The 15,688-nt window shown below is 41.6% G+C and overlaps 1 protein-coding gene across 2 annotated transcripts in view; it reads left to right on the top strand.

The window, feature by feature from the left end:
* The window catches only part of POLRMT (RNA polymerase mitochondrial), a 158,249-nt gene that overhangs the window by 137,805 nt on the left and 4,756 nt on the right, over positions 1 to 15,688 (top strand). For both annotated transcript variants that reach the window (XM_073655100.1, XM_073655093.1), the window contains exons 10-16: positions 181 to 966; positions 1,048 to 1,170; positions 6,180 to 6,302; positions 6,392 to 6,571; positions 9,483 to 9,569; positions 9,970 to 10,083; positions 10,978 to 11,030. In XM_073655100.1, the coding sequence (XP_073511201.1) occupies positions 181 to 966; positions 1,048 to 1,170; positions 6,180 to 6,302; positions 6,392 to 6,571; positions 9,483 to 9,569; positions 9,970 to 10,083; positions 10,978 to 11,030 (1,466 nt within the window). The remainder of the gene's footprint in view (positions 1 to 180; positions 967 to 1,047; positions 1,171 to 6,179; positions 6,303 to 6,391; positions 6,572 to 9,482; positions 9,570 to 9,969; positions 10,084 to 10,977; positions 11,031 to 15,688) is intronic.

The following is a 15,688-nucleotide window of genomic DNA, read 5'->3' as shown; positions in this document are numbered from 1 at the left end:
CTAGGAATATCCATTGAAATGACTATAGCATTTCCTAATGTCACTATTCTATAAGGTGTGATGGCAAATAGCAGTTATTGAATGCCCCCATACTCCAAACGAAGCACACACTGCCAATGTCACCTGATTTTGTCACCAAGACTGTATACTTCTGATGTTCTCATATTTTGCTGTTCACAGATTGGCCTCATCAAACCCCACCCAATTTATAGCCAAATATTGTTGGATGCTGGTGAGACCCTTCTTACTTTTGAGACTTCTGTAATGCCAATGCGATGCCCTCCATTGCCTTGGACTTCTTCCCACTTTGGAGCCTACGTGCTTACTCCTGCCAAGCTTATGCGATGCAATGAGGGAGCCGTACAACATCAATTGCTCTTAGAAAAAAGTGCCCCAGGGCAACTGTTTCCAGTGCTTGATTCTCTTAACCAGCTAGGAATGTGTGCATGGCGGATAAACCAACCACTCCTTGATATTATTGTGTCCATCTTCAATGATAAAGGCAGTGAAAAGCTGGACATTCCTCCACCCATCTCAGAAGCTCCTGCGCTTCCATTTGAAAAGCCCGGGGCACAGAGCTCCTGGGACAAGTTGTCCTATCAGAAGGAGCAGGCACGGTGCAGGAAGAAAGCGGCTGAAATGTTTAGCCTGCGAATGGACTCTCTCTATAAACTCTCTATCGCCAATTACCTGAGAGATCAGATTTTTTGGTTTCCTCACAACATGGACTTCCGTGGCCGTACGTATCCTTGTCCTCCACATTTTAACCATTTAGGCAGTGATGTGACACGGGCTTTGCTGCTGTTTGCTGAAGGCAGGCCACTTGGTCCTAATGGCTTGGATTGGTTGAAGACCCATCTAATCAATCTTACTGGGCTTAAAAAGAAAAGCTCTCTCCAAGAAAGAAGGCAATATGCAGATGAAATCATGGACGACATACTGGACTCTGCAGACAGACCTCTGACTGTGAGCTTTAAAATTATTTTGCTATCACACCATTTCTCTTCATTTGTTTTCATTTTCCTTTTTGCTTTGTTTTTTTCTTAGGGCAGGAAATGGTGGATGGAAGCCGATGAGCCTTGGCAAACATTAGCATGCTGTATGGAAGTTGCAAATGCAACCCGCTCTCCAGATCCTGCAAAATACATTTCTTACTTCCCTGTTCACCAGGTAAAACGTCATTGAGTAGCTTTCAATATTCAGAGGCGATGACTGTGTTGCTTTTGTGGCAAGCAGTGACTTGTCGTCTTATGTAATCGTATTAGTAAGGACAAGACTGCATATAGCAGAGCCAGTGTCATGATCTGAAAGGGGCCAAGTAAGTAGCCTGCAGACTTAAGCCAGCCTGGCTGACTATTGATGGTATAAGCAGAGTCTAAAACAACATGTATTAAATATCCTTAGGTCATTTTTTTTTTTTTCTTTTTTAAATCATGGTTAAACATAGCGATTTCATCACAATTTCAAATTGCTACAAAAATGCAGTGTGATTGCATCATGTAAACGTGGCCTACAAAATATAGAATTCAGCCCCATGCAAATAACTTCATTGACTTCTACATTTTATGATCCTGAGTCTCCAGATCCTCTTACCTGTCTTTCAAGTACTTGTTGTACTCTACATTGTGGTGAACCTTTGCTTTACATGCAATTTACTTCTGAATGGTTTCCATCGATTAGGTTTGTCAGGCAGGGATGTGGCATTTTTATACAATTTAATTTGCAATTATCCTTAAAGATGTTATAATTTCCCTTAGGTATTCTTTCACACTGTAGAGAATGTTAACATGGTGCAGTCACCCTAGTGTCAGTGTTGCAGCCAGTCATATAGCTTGATTAATTGGAAAAGATTACCTCTTACCACAAGGACCCTATCTGTTTCCTTTTGAAAAATTGCTAATCCTACAAAAATACATTATTTTCAAAATAACATTTATTTAAAAAAAAAGTTAAAAAATGCTATACATATTTTAAAATACATTTCGCAAATTACCCAACTTCCTTCTGGAAATTGAGCCTGGAAAGTGATTAGAAGAGTGGAGAATATAGTTAGTGCTTTTCTGTATATTAATTTATTTTCCTGCTGATGCATTTTTTCAAACATTAGTTCCTTTTCTGTATGTCAGTATTTTACGTCAGTAATGCTTTTACATCTAAATGCGGGTATATAAACCTAGACCTGGATAATAGATACCCAAAGAAACCACGTACAGTAGAAGTATAAAACTAATCATATTTTATTGAAACAAGAATTAAAAACATATACCATACATGTACAAGAAATGGCACATATGTCAAGATTGTCCAAAGAGGGATATCAGAAGCATACATAGGGAGCAGTAAGCTCAATCCATTCTGGCTCAGAATACAGGGGTTTTTACCAGCATCTATATGTGAAAAAATGATGGTTGCCGTCAATACAGGCACACCTAGATAGATATCATGCCCTGAACTACAGTCTTCCAGAAACAACATATGCATGTGGAGACTGTCTCCCCTAATCACTTACCCATGTTCATATAGAGAGCGCCACCCCAACGTGCGTTTCGCTTTCCATTCTTTCTCAAGGGGAGTGTCCGTCTTAGGGGTCACAGTCTCCATCTGCATATGTTGTTTCTGGACAAATGTAGGTCAGGGCATGATATTTATCTAGGTGTGTCTGTATTGACGGCGACCATCATTTTTTCACCTATAGATGGCAGTAAAAAACGCTGTATTCTGAGCCACAATGGGTTGAGTTTACCGCTGCTCCTTATGTATACTTCTGATATCCCTCTTTGTACAATCTTGACATATGTGTCATTTCTTGTACATGTATGGTACACATTTTTAATTGTTTCAATAAAATATTAGTTCCATGCTTCTGTTGTAAGTGGTTTCTTTGGGTATCTATTATCCAGGTCTAGGTTTATATATATATATCGACGAAATCAACTGCATGTACCCCTTTTTTGGTATTGTTTATGGGGAGACTTATCCTATACAATCTGGCTGGAGACATGACAGTATATGTATTTTGAATTTTTGTATGAGTATAGATGCAGGTATAGTCTGACATAACTACATTACAGATCCCTCTGCCATGCCATACTTACCCTTGCTATGCTGTTTACACCCAATTTGCAACTCTCACTTTTTCTTCCTCTTTTACAAAACTAGGGAAATACTCAAAAACGTCATAGGCTCCTGACCCTGTTTGAAACCTTTCTGCAACCAAGCTGACTAAAGCCTTTTGATAAATCTAATTCTAAATAACTGTTAGACATTCCAGACTTATCAGCTATGGATTGGAAGGATTAGAGGAGGCATGTTTTATTTCTGGGATAATTGCAGGAGGCATCAGAATTCAAATTAAATTCTTGTAACTAGTGTATACATAAATATCTTCCTTATTTCTATGTATATAGTATTGTGCAAAAGTTTTAGGCAGGTGTGGAAGAAATGTTGCAAATTTAAGAATTTTGTCAGAAATAGAAGTGTCAACAGTTTAAGTGAATGAACAAAAGAGAAATCGAAACCAAATCAATATTTGGTGTGCTGCTCAGACTTTGCTTTCAAAACAGCATGAATTCTGGATACACTGGCACATAGTATTTGAAGGAACTTGGCAGGGAGGTTGTTCCAAACATCTTGGAGAACTAACTACAAATCTTCTGTATGGATGTAAGGCTTGTGCAAATCCTTTTGGTTTCTTCAAGTAATCCCACACAGACTTGATGTTAAGATCAGGGGGGCTTAGTGAGGGCATATAATCACTTCCAGGACTCCTTGTTGTTTTTTGCCCTGAAGATACCGTATTTTTCGGACTATAAGACGCCCTTTTTTCCTCCAAAATTTTGGAGGAAAGTGGGGGGTGCGTCTTATAGTCCAAAAATATGTTCGGTGGTGGGGTGCTGGGGAGGAGCGGGGGCATGAGCGGGGCACAGGAGGCAGCAGCCGCCTGCTGCAGCCTACGCTGTGCCCGCTGCTAAAGAAAATTAATATTATTCCCTGCTCCTTAATAGTGGGCACACTGACCGCAAAGCCGCAGCAGGAGCCGCGCTGCGGCTACAGTATGCACGCTATTGAAGAGAGTGAATGGTCACTTCTCCCCACCTACACAGTCCCGGCGTGGGGAGCAGTGACTATTCTGGCACAGCACTTCACTGTGTGAGGGCGCATGGCAGGGATGCCATGCGCGGCTCATACAGTGAGCATGTCGGCAGCAGAGCAGGACGCAGCGCTGGAGGAGAGAGGAGGTGAATATGATTGTTAATTTTTTTTTGTGGGCAGCGTGATGCGGTTCAGAGGGTGCCAAACATACCAGTGTAGGGGAATCAAGGGGTGCCATGCATACCAGGATGGGGGAATCAAGGGGTGCCATGCATACCAGGATGGGGGAATCAAGGGGTGCCATGCATACCAGGATCAAGGGGTGCCATGCATACCAGGATGGGGGGGGGTCAAGGGATGCCATGCATACCAGGATGGGGGATCAAGGGATGCCAAGCATACTAGGATGGGGGATCAAAGGGTGCCATGCATACCAGGATGGGGGGATCAAGGGGTGCCATGCATGCCAGGTTGGGGGATCAAGGGGTGCCACGCATGCCAGGATGGGGGATCAAGGGGTGCCACTCATGCCAGGATGGGGGATAAAGGGGTGCCACGCATGCCAGGATGGGAGTGAGGGCCACGTATACCAGGATGGGGATGAGAGCCACGCATACCAGGATGGGGATGAGGGCCACACATATCAGGATGGGGATGAGGGCCATGTATAACAGGAAGGAGGGGGGCCATACATACCAGGATGGAGGATATTAACAGAATTGGGGGACATTACTCCAATACCAGTATCAGCAGCAGACCCCCTCCCCCATAACAGTGCATCATGACCACATTTTTTGCTTACATTTTTTTTTCTATTTTCCTCCTCTAAAACCTAGGTGCGTCTTATGGTCCGAAAAATACGGTAGTTAATGACAATGGCTGTATGTTTGGAGTTTTTGTCCAGTGGCAGAAAAAAAATTGGAGCCAATCGGACACCTCCCAGCTTGTTATTGCATGATGGATAAGTATATGCCTATATTTCTTAGCATTGAGGACACCATTAATCCTGACCAAATCCCACAAATCCATTTGCTGAAATGCTGCCTCAAACTTGCAAGGAACCTCCAACCATTCTATACTGTTGTCAGACACTTATTGTACTGCTCTCCAGCCCGTCAGTGAACAAACTGACAAATATGTCAACTTTTAGTCCAGCGCACATGCTGACATTTCTCTGCACCCCAGTTCCTATGTTTTTGTGCATAGTTGAGTTGCTTGACCTCGTTTGCCTGTCAAAGGTATGCATTGTAGCTATAATTATTTCATGAAGACCACTTCTGGCCTGACTTGAACGAGCTGTAGATGGATGTAGCTGGGTATCATTGGTTGCTGCCTGCTCTGTGCTGATTCTAAAGGGAAGTAAGCATGTTGTGGGTTTCATCTGCTGCACTAAGTTTCCTTGGCTGACCACTGCAACTATGGTCCTCAATGTTGGCCATTTCTTGGTAATTCTTCAAAACAGCTTGAACAGCACATCTTGAAATTTCAGTTTGCTTTTTGAATTTCTTTTTTTTTGCCTTGGAGAGACTTTGCTGATGCACAATAACTACCTTGTATTTTGTTGTTGTACCCAGTCTTTGCATAGTGCATCATCCGTGACATGGAAAAAACAAGGATTCTTGGAAATGATGATATAGCCCCCACAGAGCTCTGATGTCAACATCGCCCAATCTACAGGCAGCATGAATCAGGTACTGGCTGTATGATCTCAGCCAGGTATATTTGACTCTGAAACAAACATACTTTAAAAGTCGCCAGGGACCGAGCCACGCTACAGACTGGTCAGACAGGCGGGTCCTGTCCGCCGCCCTAGAGTGACAGGTCTCTCCATATACACGCCCTGTCAATCCAGGGCAGCGGTCAGGAAAAAAGCCACCAGGGACCTGCCTGTCTGACTAGTCTCGAGCGCGGCTCTGTACCCAGCGACTTTTATAGTATATTTTTTTTCTGAAACACTGCAGTGTTTCAGGGTCAAACATATCTGAGATCATACAGCCAGTGCCTGATGCATGCTGCATGGTCCACAGACAATGTATCAGCTGTCAGGTTGTATTAGTGAATAATATTCATACAAACGCTTCCTTCAGGATGGATCTTGTAATGGCCTCCAGCATTACGCTGCTCTTGGAAGAGATGAAATTGGAGCCAGGTCTGTAAACCTAATGCCCAGCGAGACCCCTCAGGATGTGTATAGCGGGGTTGCTCAGCAGGTAATGTATCACTTGACTGTTATGATTAATGCAATATATAAAAATTTAGGACGTTCTTTTACATGTTCATTTCTGCATTTCATCATCAGGTTGAGGAATTCCGTAAGATTGATGCCAAAAAAGGAATAAAAATTGCTCAGGTCCTTGAAGGGTTTATTGGACGTAAAGTGGTAAAGCAGACTGTTATGACTGTGGTATATGGAGTGACTCGATATGGAGGAAGGCTTCAGATTGAAAAAAGACTACGAGAGTTAGATTCTTTCCCACAGGTTTGTTGGGTATGGGAGGTAGAGTGACAGAACATGCAGATGTGAGAGCAGGATTTATACGTTATGCATCCTGACCTCATTTTGATTTTTGTACGTATATCTTCTGCTTACCAAAATGGAGTTTGAGCAGGTATGTGTGTGAGGATTCCAAAGGAGACTCAGAGAAAACATCAGGAAGAAACAAAAGTAGAAAGTGAGATATTCCTAAAGTCAGAAAGCTGGGTGTAGACAGAATTACCTTTAGCCAATGAGATATATGCTAATGCCAGCACAAAATTAGAATATTATCAAAAAGTTAATTTATTTCATTTCTTCAATACAAAAAGTGAAATTCCTATATTATATAGAGTCATTACAAACTGAGTGATCTATTTTAAGTGTTTATTTCTGTTAATGTTGATGATTATGGATTACAGCCAATGAAAACACAAGTCATTATCTCAGTAAATTAGAATAATTAACAAAAAACACCTGTAAAGGCTTCCTACGCATTAAAAAAGGTCCCTTAGTCTGTTTCAGTAGGCTCCACAATCATGGGGAAGACTGCTGACTTGACAGATGTCCTGAAGGCAGTCATTGACACACTCCAACAAGGTCCCAGAGTCTGGAGGAAGAGCGGAGAGGCCACAATCCAAGCTGCTTGAGGTCTAGTGTGAAGTTTCCACAATCAGAGATGGTTTGGGGAGCCATGTCATCTGCTGGTGTAGGTCCACTGTGTTTTATCTAGACCAAAGTCAGCACAGCCGTCTACCAGGACATTATAGAGCACTTCATGCTTCCCTCTGCCGGCAAGATTTTTGGAGATGGAAATTTGGCACCTGTCTACACTGCCAAAAGTACCAATGCCTGGTTTAAAAACAACAGTATCACTGTGCTTGATTGGCCAGCAAACTCACCTGACCTTATCCCCATAGAGAATCTATGGGGTATTGTCAAGAGGAAGATGAGAGACACCAGACCCAAGAATGCAGACGAGCTGAAGGCTGCTATCAAAGCAACCTGGGCTTCCATAACACCTCAGCAGTGCCACAGGCTGATCGCCTCCATGCCACGCCGCATTGATGCAGTAATTGATGCAAAAGGAGTCCTGACCAAGTATTGAGTGCATTTACTGAACATACATTTCAGTAGGCCAACATTTCGGATTTTAAAAACATTTTTGAAGTTGTTGTTATAAAGTATTCTAATTTCCTGAGATAATGACTTTGTGTTTCCATTGGCTGTAAGCCATAATCATCAACATTAACAGAAAAACACTTGAAATAGATCACTCTGTTTGTAATGACTCTATATAATATATGAGTTTCACTTTTTGTATTGAAAAACTGAAATAAATTAACTTTTTGATGATATTCTAATTTAGTGAGATGCACATGTATGTAGAGAGAAGCTGAGCCAATTATATTGTTACCATCAGGTCTGTGGAGTCTGTAAACCAAACCTCCAACTCCCACTCCTCTGTTTCCACGACTCCTACTCCCTCATACATGGCTCATGTTTAAGTGATAAATTTACTGTAGCACAGATTCATCTCAGCTAAAAGTCTAGACCCTTAGATCAGGAATATGACAGACATTCATAGGACATTTCATAACTTTCTCAAATTCTTATGAAAAGAAAATATTCCCCACAAACTGCATTGAACTACTGTACCCAATTTATTATGTATTTTAGGAGTTGGAGTCAGTCCATTTTATACCGACTCCGATTCTGACTCCACCAAAATGGACACCGACTCCGACTCCATAGCCCTGGTTACCATGTATGACTATTAATAATCTCTATATAAGTGACCTATTGTGTAATATAACCCAGATCTGCCTTGATGCTCAAATGTATCAGTTGTAGTTCTTCCATGCACGTATTTGAATTTTACAATTTAATTTGAACAGGCACAACGTCTCACAACGTCACACATAATGGGGCGACGACACAGCACAAGTGTATAAAAAGATTAAAAGCCCAATTTACTATTGCCTTTGCATCTGCTTTAGTTTAGTTTTTAGTGTTTTGTGTTTTTTCTTTTTGTTTGCACCATATTCAATTTTCCATTTGCACCTTTTTTAAAGTTTATTTGATACGTGCCCTCCTGTTGCTTTTTTAAAGGGAAACTATTAGCAAGGTTTTGCTATGTAATCTGAGGCAACATGAGGTAGCTGAGACATTGAATTCAGTGAGGTGTTATGTAGTAGGCTGTGTGTGTGCTGTTGTTTAAGTACAATGAAGGCTTTATATCTAGGACATTATCATTGTCCTGACCACAGTGCACGTGAGCACTGGTCCTGGCACACCCCGACCTGTGATAAGCAGCTCCCTTTCAACAGACTATGTACATAGTGTCTGGTGTAGGCGAGGTTAGCTTTGAGCTCTGCTATATGCTACATTTAAAAGCTCTGATTGTGTCACATCTGCTGCACCCAGTAATCTAAGTGATTCATCATTGGATTCCCTATATTCTGCTACTCTCAGATTAAACAGCAAAATCCTGATAACAGATTCCCTTTAACTTTGCCATTGTACGTTGAGTTTAGGGTTTGCTGATGTTTTCACCTGATTCATCATTTGCGACATGTCAAAAAGTCGCAGAATTTGTCACAAATGTACTCCAGTAACCTCCCCCACACCCAGTCATTTTATGTACACCAGGTATTTTGGCACCACTTTTGCCCCATTTTGTTTAATATGCCACTTTCTGCTCTAAGTGGTCAGAAAAAGGTTTAAAGACAAAAAAAGAGCATTTCTGAGTTCAAGAACTGTGTGCGCCATTTTGAAGAATTAATAAAAGTGACTTAAAAAATCCCACAAGTGATGAATCTGGGTCTTTATATGTAACCCTATTTTCTGGGTGACTAAATCATCGCATCTGCCCCCAACATATGGGTAAAGTAAAGTATTTCTTCCCCTCTCCTAGAAATATGTCTGGGAAGCCTCCCATTATCTGGTCCAGCTAGTGTTCAGCAGTCTAACAGAAATGTTTTCTGGCACAAGATCCATTCAGGTAATATAACCTTCCAAGTCAATCAATCAAATAGACTCAAAAAATCAAGTGACCGGAGGGTGTTGTGAGCATGCTCAGGATCTTATCACTGTTAATAAATGATAAGGGATAATCCAGAAGACTACATAATTTACCTGCTGAGTCGATGGGAATCTGCATATAAATCAGCATTTATTGATCTGCGTGAAGCAGAAAATCCCACCCAATAGCTTGGAAAAGTGACTGGAAGATGACCGTACATGTCTGTGGGGTGGTGGAGGGGCAGACAATAATGCACAGAAGAGGGTGTGCAGTATATTGTAGGGTAATGGAATTGGCTACAAGTTGCTGCATCTTGGAATACAATGTAAAGCAATGTACCCTCACACTTGCTAACTGCACCCTCTCTACCTTTACTTAGCACTGGCTGACAGAAAGTGCCCGCATGATCTCAAAGTCTGGAAACACTGTAGAGTGGGTGACGCCCCTTGGACTGCCCATCATACAGCCCTACCACCGGAATAGGAATGTTATGGTGAGACACGTCTCCTTTATTGCCAGTCTTATAAGCCATGTAGCCACACTGCTAGTATTAGTAGACTCCTTGATGAAGCAGCATTTTCCTCTTGGAGAATGGCATATACATGACCTGGGATTATGAGTCTTCAGATCAGTGAGATTACGGTGATGCCAAATTTGTTCAATTTTTTTTTAATTGGTGAAAAAAAATCTGAAATTTATACACAAAAAATATTATTACATCAATAGAGTGAATGCTCCTTTTTTGCATCCTGTACTGCTGTTATTATTACCATTTTGGGGGTACATATGGCATTTTGGTCACTTATTTTTTATGTAAAGGGAGGATGTGTGGGTTAGGCCATTTTGTTGTTGTTTTTTGTTTATTTTCAGCATTTAACTTATAATTTAAAATACATATTTTGATTTTGCTTTTTCGATGCTTTTTTGATTCATGCGCTGTCACTTTTATTTTTTAGCTGCGTATTTTATGCATTTCGTGATTGTCGAGCTGAATTTCCAATCACTTTAACACTAAAATCCTAAGGGAAAAGTAAAAGTACAGTGTTTCTGCTATACCGGATCCTAATTTTGCGCACCTTTACAGACTTGTCTTCTTTAGGAAGCTGTAAGGACAGGGCTGACTGCTTTGTTATTCGATAGCAGTAAGCAATATGCCCTATTGGGACATATGGATGTCAGAGGGGACTCAACACTACCATATATTACATGGGCAGACATTCATTTACATGGATGCTAGGCAATTCCGCACAGCAGATAAGCTCTTTAATTGTTGTTGATGCTGACTCCTACAACAAATATCTGTTCCTAATAGTCTTCTGTATTACCCGTGGGAACAGTCTTTACGTCAACCTGTTGGCTCACTGTCGTATTCTGTTATTTGTTGCAGTTCCAAAGTAACCTGCAGATGGTGACGTTGGCCAACAAAAACGATGCTAATGAGTAAGTTTCTCCTCTTTCCTCTATCTCCTTGCTAATGTCACAGTGACAGTTGTGATTGACCAAGCTGCCTACGCCAGCTGTGCTGCCCTACTTATTGTAAGTCGAATTACATGATCACTTTACTCAATAGACCTGTTTTTAAAGAGGTTGGCCACTTTTTAGTCAAATGTCTAGTATGTCATAAATCTTTGTGTTTTGTGCCAGGAAGCTCTTAAGTGTACCCTAGGATTCATTTCAAGCTCCCTTACTGCCCATGGATAGTGCTGTAAATGTTAGATGCAGCACTTTTCCAATCTATAGTATCCAAGGTGGTGGTAGTCATGTGATTTACCCATGTCACCGCTTTCCCAGCTATCACCCTGCTCTTTCTACTTCTGCAGAGATCCAGTATCTGTACCTGTACAGAAGCTGGGGACCTTTAATACTATCAGTGGTATAATGTAATTACTGTATTCATATATTGTTTCCTAAAGGCCCCCGTACACCATAAGTGAAAGTCTTCCGAACCCACTGATCATCTGCCTGGGGAGAGAAGGACAAGACCATTCCGATTTCATTGCCCAATCCCTTCATTTTTGGAGGGGAGATAAGTAGTTTTTGGACTCCTCTTTCCCTTTCTCCTCAATGAAAATACATAAATGCTCTACCAAGCTGAGTACTCATGTATGGGGGAGTCAGACGACATAGCTGTCTGCCAGATGAACAACCTCATGTGTATAGATAGCCAAGCTAGTTACCCCAGCCATGAAAATGAAGAAATCATTGTGGAATTGTTTTGATGGCAAAAGACAAGGTGTAGTTAGGAAAGTGTTACATTGGATATAAAAAATTCTTCACAATGCCATGTTTTTATAATGTAAAAATAATCATACCAAGAAAAATCATTTCAGAAGTTTATCCATCTTTAAAATCACTCATCTGTACAACTCAATTAAAAAACAAACTGAAATCTTTTCAGTTGGAAAAAAAACAAAACTAAAATAATGTGGTTGCATAAATATAAACATCCTTAAACTAATTCTTTGTTGAAGTACCCTTTTAATTTATGACAGCATTCAATCTTTTGGGGTATGAGTCTATCGACATGGCGCATCTAGAACTGGCAATTTTACCCACTCTCCCTTGCAGCACCTCTCCAAATTTGTCAGATTGTGAGGACATCTCCTGTGTACAGTCCTCTTCAGGTCTCCCACAGATATTCAATTGGATTAAGGTCTGGGCTTTGGGTCGTCCATTCCAAAAACTTCATTTTGTTTTGGACAAGCCATTCTTTTGTTAGTTTGGAGGTATACTTAGGGTTCTTGTGCTAAACGGTGAATTTCATCTTCATCTTTTTGTCAGAGGCTTGAAGGTTTTAATGCAAAATTAACTGATATTTGGAAATATTCATAATTTCCTCAACCTTGAATAAAGCCCCTGTTCCAGCTGCCAAAAAACAGTCCGAAGCATAATTCTGCCTTCATCATGCTTCACTGTGGGTGTGGTGATATTCACTGTTAGCTTTGAACCAAACATACATTTTGGAATTATAGCCTAAAAGTTCAACCTTGGTCTCATCAGACCATAACAAGTTTTCCCACATGCTTTTGACAAACTTGATGTGGGTTCTGGTAAAACATAGCCAGGCTTGGGTATTTTTCTTTGAAAGAAAAGGCTTTTGTCTTGCCATGCCACCCCACAGGCCAGACATGTAGTCACATGCAGTACACAACCAGTACTTGTCAGAAATTCTTGCAGCAGCAGCTCCTTTAACCTCTTAACAACATTTGACGTACTAATACGCGTCTGTGCCCTGGGACTTAAGAGCCAGACCCGTATTAGTACGTCATGGCGATCGCACGCGCACACAGGCTGTACGGGCGCGATCGCCGCCGGGTGTCAGCTGATTGTCACAGCTGACACCCGGTACTATGTGCAGGGAGCGGTCACGCACCCCTCCCAGCACATTAACCCCCACGATGCTGCGATCGAAGTCGATCGCAGCATTGCGGTGGCAAGGGGAGGTGATCGCAGATACTCACCTCCTCTTCCGGCTTCCAGCGCTGTCTGCCGTGGCTTCCAGGATGTTGCCATGACGACCCGATGTTGTCATGACAACATCCGGGTCACCAGACAGCAGGAAGATTTTTTGGACATGCGCAGTGCATCTCCAAACAATCTTCTCCCTGTCCAGCGCTGACAGCCTGCATGGCACAGGGATGGTGCTGCATTCCTGTGCCATGCAGGCGATCAGAGAAAAAAAAGTGAAAGTCCCATAGTGGGACAAAGTAATAAAGTATAAAAACTATCAGAAAGTGAAAAAAAAAATTTGCAAAAATATTAAAAAATAAATAAAAAAAAAAATAATCCACCAAAAATAAAAATATAATGTACCCATCAATAAATATTATTATAAAAAAACAAAAAAAAAAACAATAAAAGTACACATATTTGGTATCGCTGCGTCCGGAACAACCTGACCTATAAAACTGTCCCACTAGTTAACCCCTTCAGTGAACACGGTAAAAAAAAAAAAAAAAAACGAAGCAAAAAACAATGCTTTATCACCATACCGCCAAACAAAAAATGGAATAACACGCGATCAAAAAGACAAAAATAAATAAAAATGGTACCGCTGAAAACGTCATCTCGTCCTGCAAAAAAAAAGCCGCCATACAGCTCCATCAGCCGAAAAATAAAAAAGTTATAGCTCTCAGAATAAAGCTATGCTAAAAAATATTTTTTTCTATAAAATTGCTTTTATTATGTAAAAGTGCAAAACATATAAATACGATATAAATGTGGTACCGCTGTAAACGTACTGACCCAAAGAATAAAGCTGCCTTATCAATTTTACCACACGCGGAACAGAATAAAAAAAAAACAATTCCTGAATTGTTGGTTTTTGTTTATTCTGCCTCCCAAAAATCGGAATAGAAAGCGATCAAAAAATGTCACGTGCCTGAAAATGGCACCAATAACAACGTCAAGTCATCCCGCAAAAAACAAGCCGTCAAATGACTGTCTGCCAAAATCTGGAAAAATTATAGCTCTCAAAATATGGCGAGATTTTACAAAAAATGCGTCTTTTAGTGTGTGACAGCAGTCAGTCATAAAAACGCCATATGATTCTGGTATTGCTGTAGTCTTACCGACCCGAAGAATAAGGTCGTCTAATCACTTATACCGCACGAGGAACGGCGTAAAAAAATAAACTCTCAGGTTAGGGTTGTGCTAGGGTTAGGGTTGTGCTAGGGTTAGGGTTGTGCTAGGGTTAGGGTTGTGTTAGGGTTAGGGCTGGGGTTGGGATTTTTTTCAAAAGTAAGAAAAAAAGATGACGATATGGCGACTAGTGTTGAGCGCAAGTGCTCGCTACTTGAGTTTGCATCGGGTGTTCTGGTATGCATGGAGTATCGTGGGTATTTGAGTGACATGCTCGAGTCTCCGCCCCATATGCTTCACGGCCCAAAAAACTTTGCGGGGATTGCCTGCCATGCACGAGCGATCCCCGCATGTTTTTTTTTGGGTGTCTAATAACCGTGAAACATCCGGGCGGGGACTCGAGCATGTCACTCGAGTTCACGCAGTACATGGTGCATACCTGAGTACCCGATGCAAACTCAAGTAGCGAGCACTTGCGCTCAAGACTAATGACAACTTATTCAATATGATGACCTAATGTTATCAAATTCTGTGTCGTACCTCTGGGTTCAAAATGTTCACTATACACCTTAATAAAATCCTTGAGGGGTATAGTTTCCAAAACGGGGTCACTTGTGGGGGAGCTCCACTGTTTAGGCACATCAGGGGCTCTCCAAACGCGACATGGTGTCCGCTAACAAATTGAATGGAAAATCGGCTCAAATTGTTAGCGGACGCCATGTTGCGTTTGGAGAGCCCCTGTGTGACCAAACATTGGAGCTCCCCCACAAGTGACCCCATTTTGGAAACTAGACTCCCCAAGGCACCTATGTAGATGCATAGTGAGCACTTGGGACCCTTAGGTGCTTCACAAATTGATTCGTAAAAATGGAAAAGTATTTTTTTTCCACTTTTTCATTTTTACGAATCAATTTGTGAAGCACCTGGGGGTTCCAACTGCTCACTATGCATCTAGATAGGTGCCTTGGTGGGTCTAGTTTCCAAAATGGGGTCACTTGTGGGGGAGCTCCAATGTTTGGGCACACAGGGACTCTCCAAATGCAACATGGTGTCCGCTAACAAATTGTCGGCTCAAATTGTTAGCGGATGCCATGTTGCGTTTGGAGAGCCCCTGTGTGCCCAAACATTGGAGCTCCCCCACAAGTGACCCCATTTTGGAAACTAGACCCCCCAAGGCACATATCTAGATGCATAGTGAGCACTTGGAACCCCCAGGTGCTTCACAAATTGATTCGTAAAAATGAAAATGTGTTGTTTTTTTTCACTTTTTCATTTTTACGAATCAATTTGTGAAGCACCTAGGGGTTCCAAGTGCTCACTATGCATCTAGATAGGTGCCTTGGTGGGTCTAGTTTCCAAAATGGGGTCACTTGTGGGGGAGCTCCAATGTTTGGGCACACAGGGGCTTTCCAAACGCAACATGGCGTCCGCTAATTATTCAAGCAAATTTTACAATCAAAAAGTCAAATGGCGCTCCTTCCCTTCCGAGCCCTGCCGTGCGCCCAAACAGTGTTTTT

This window comes from Phyllobates terribilis, unplaced genomic scaffold (genome assembly GCF_046119375.1).
Source record: "Phyllobates terribilis strain yellow unplaced genomic scaffold, ASM4611937v1 Scaffold_1__5_contigs__length_1240528914, whole genome shotgun sequence".
Classification (NCBI taxonomy): domain Eukaryota; kingdom Metazoa; phylum Chordata; class Amphibia; order Anura; family Dendrobatidae; genus Phyllobates; species Phyllobates terribilis.
Note: the sequence above shows the minus strand (reverse complement) of the source record. Positions and strands in the feature narration are given on the sequence as shown.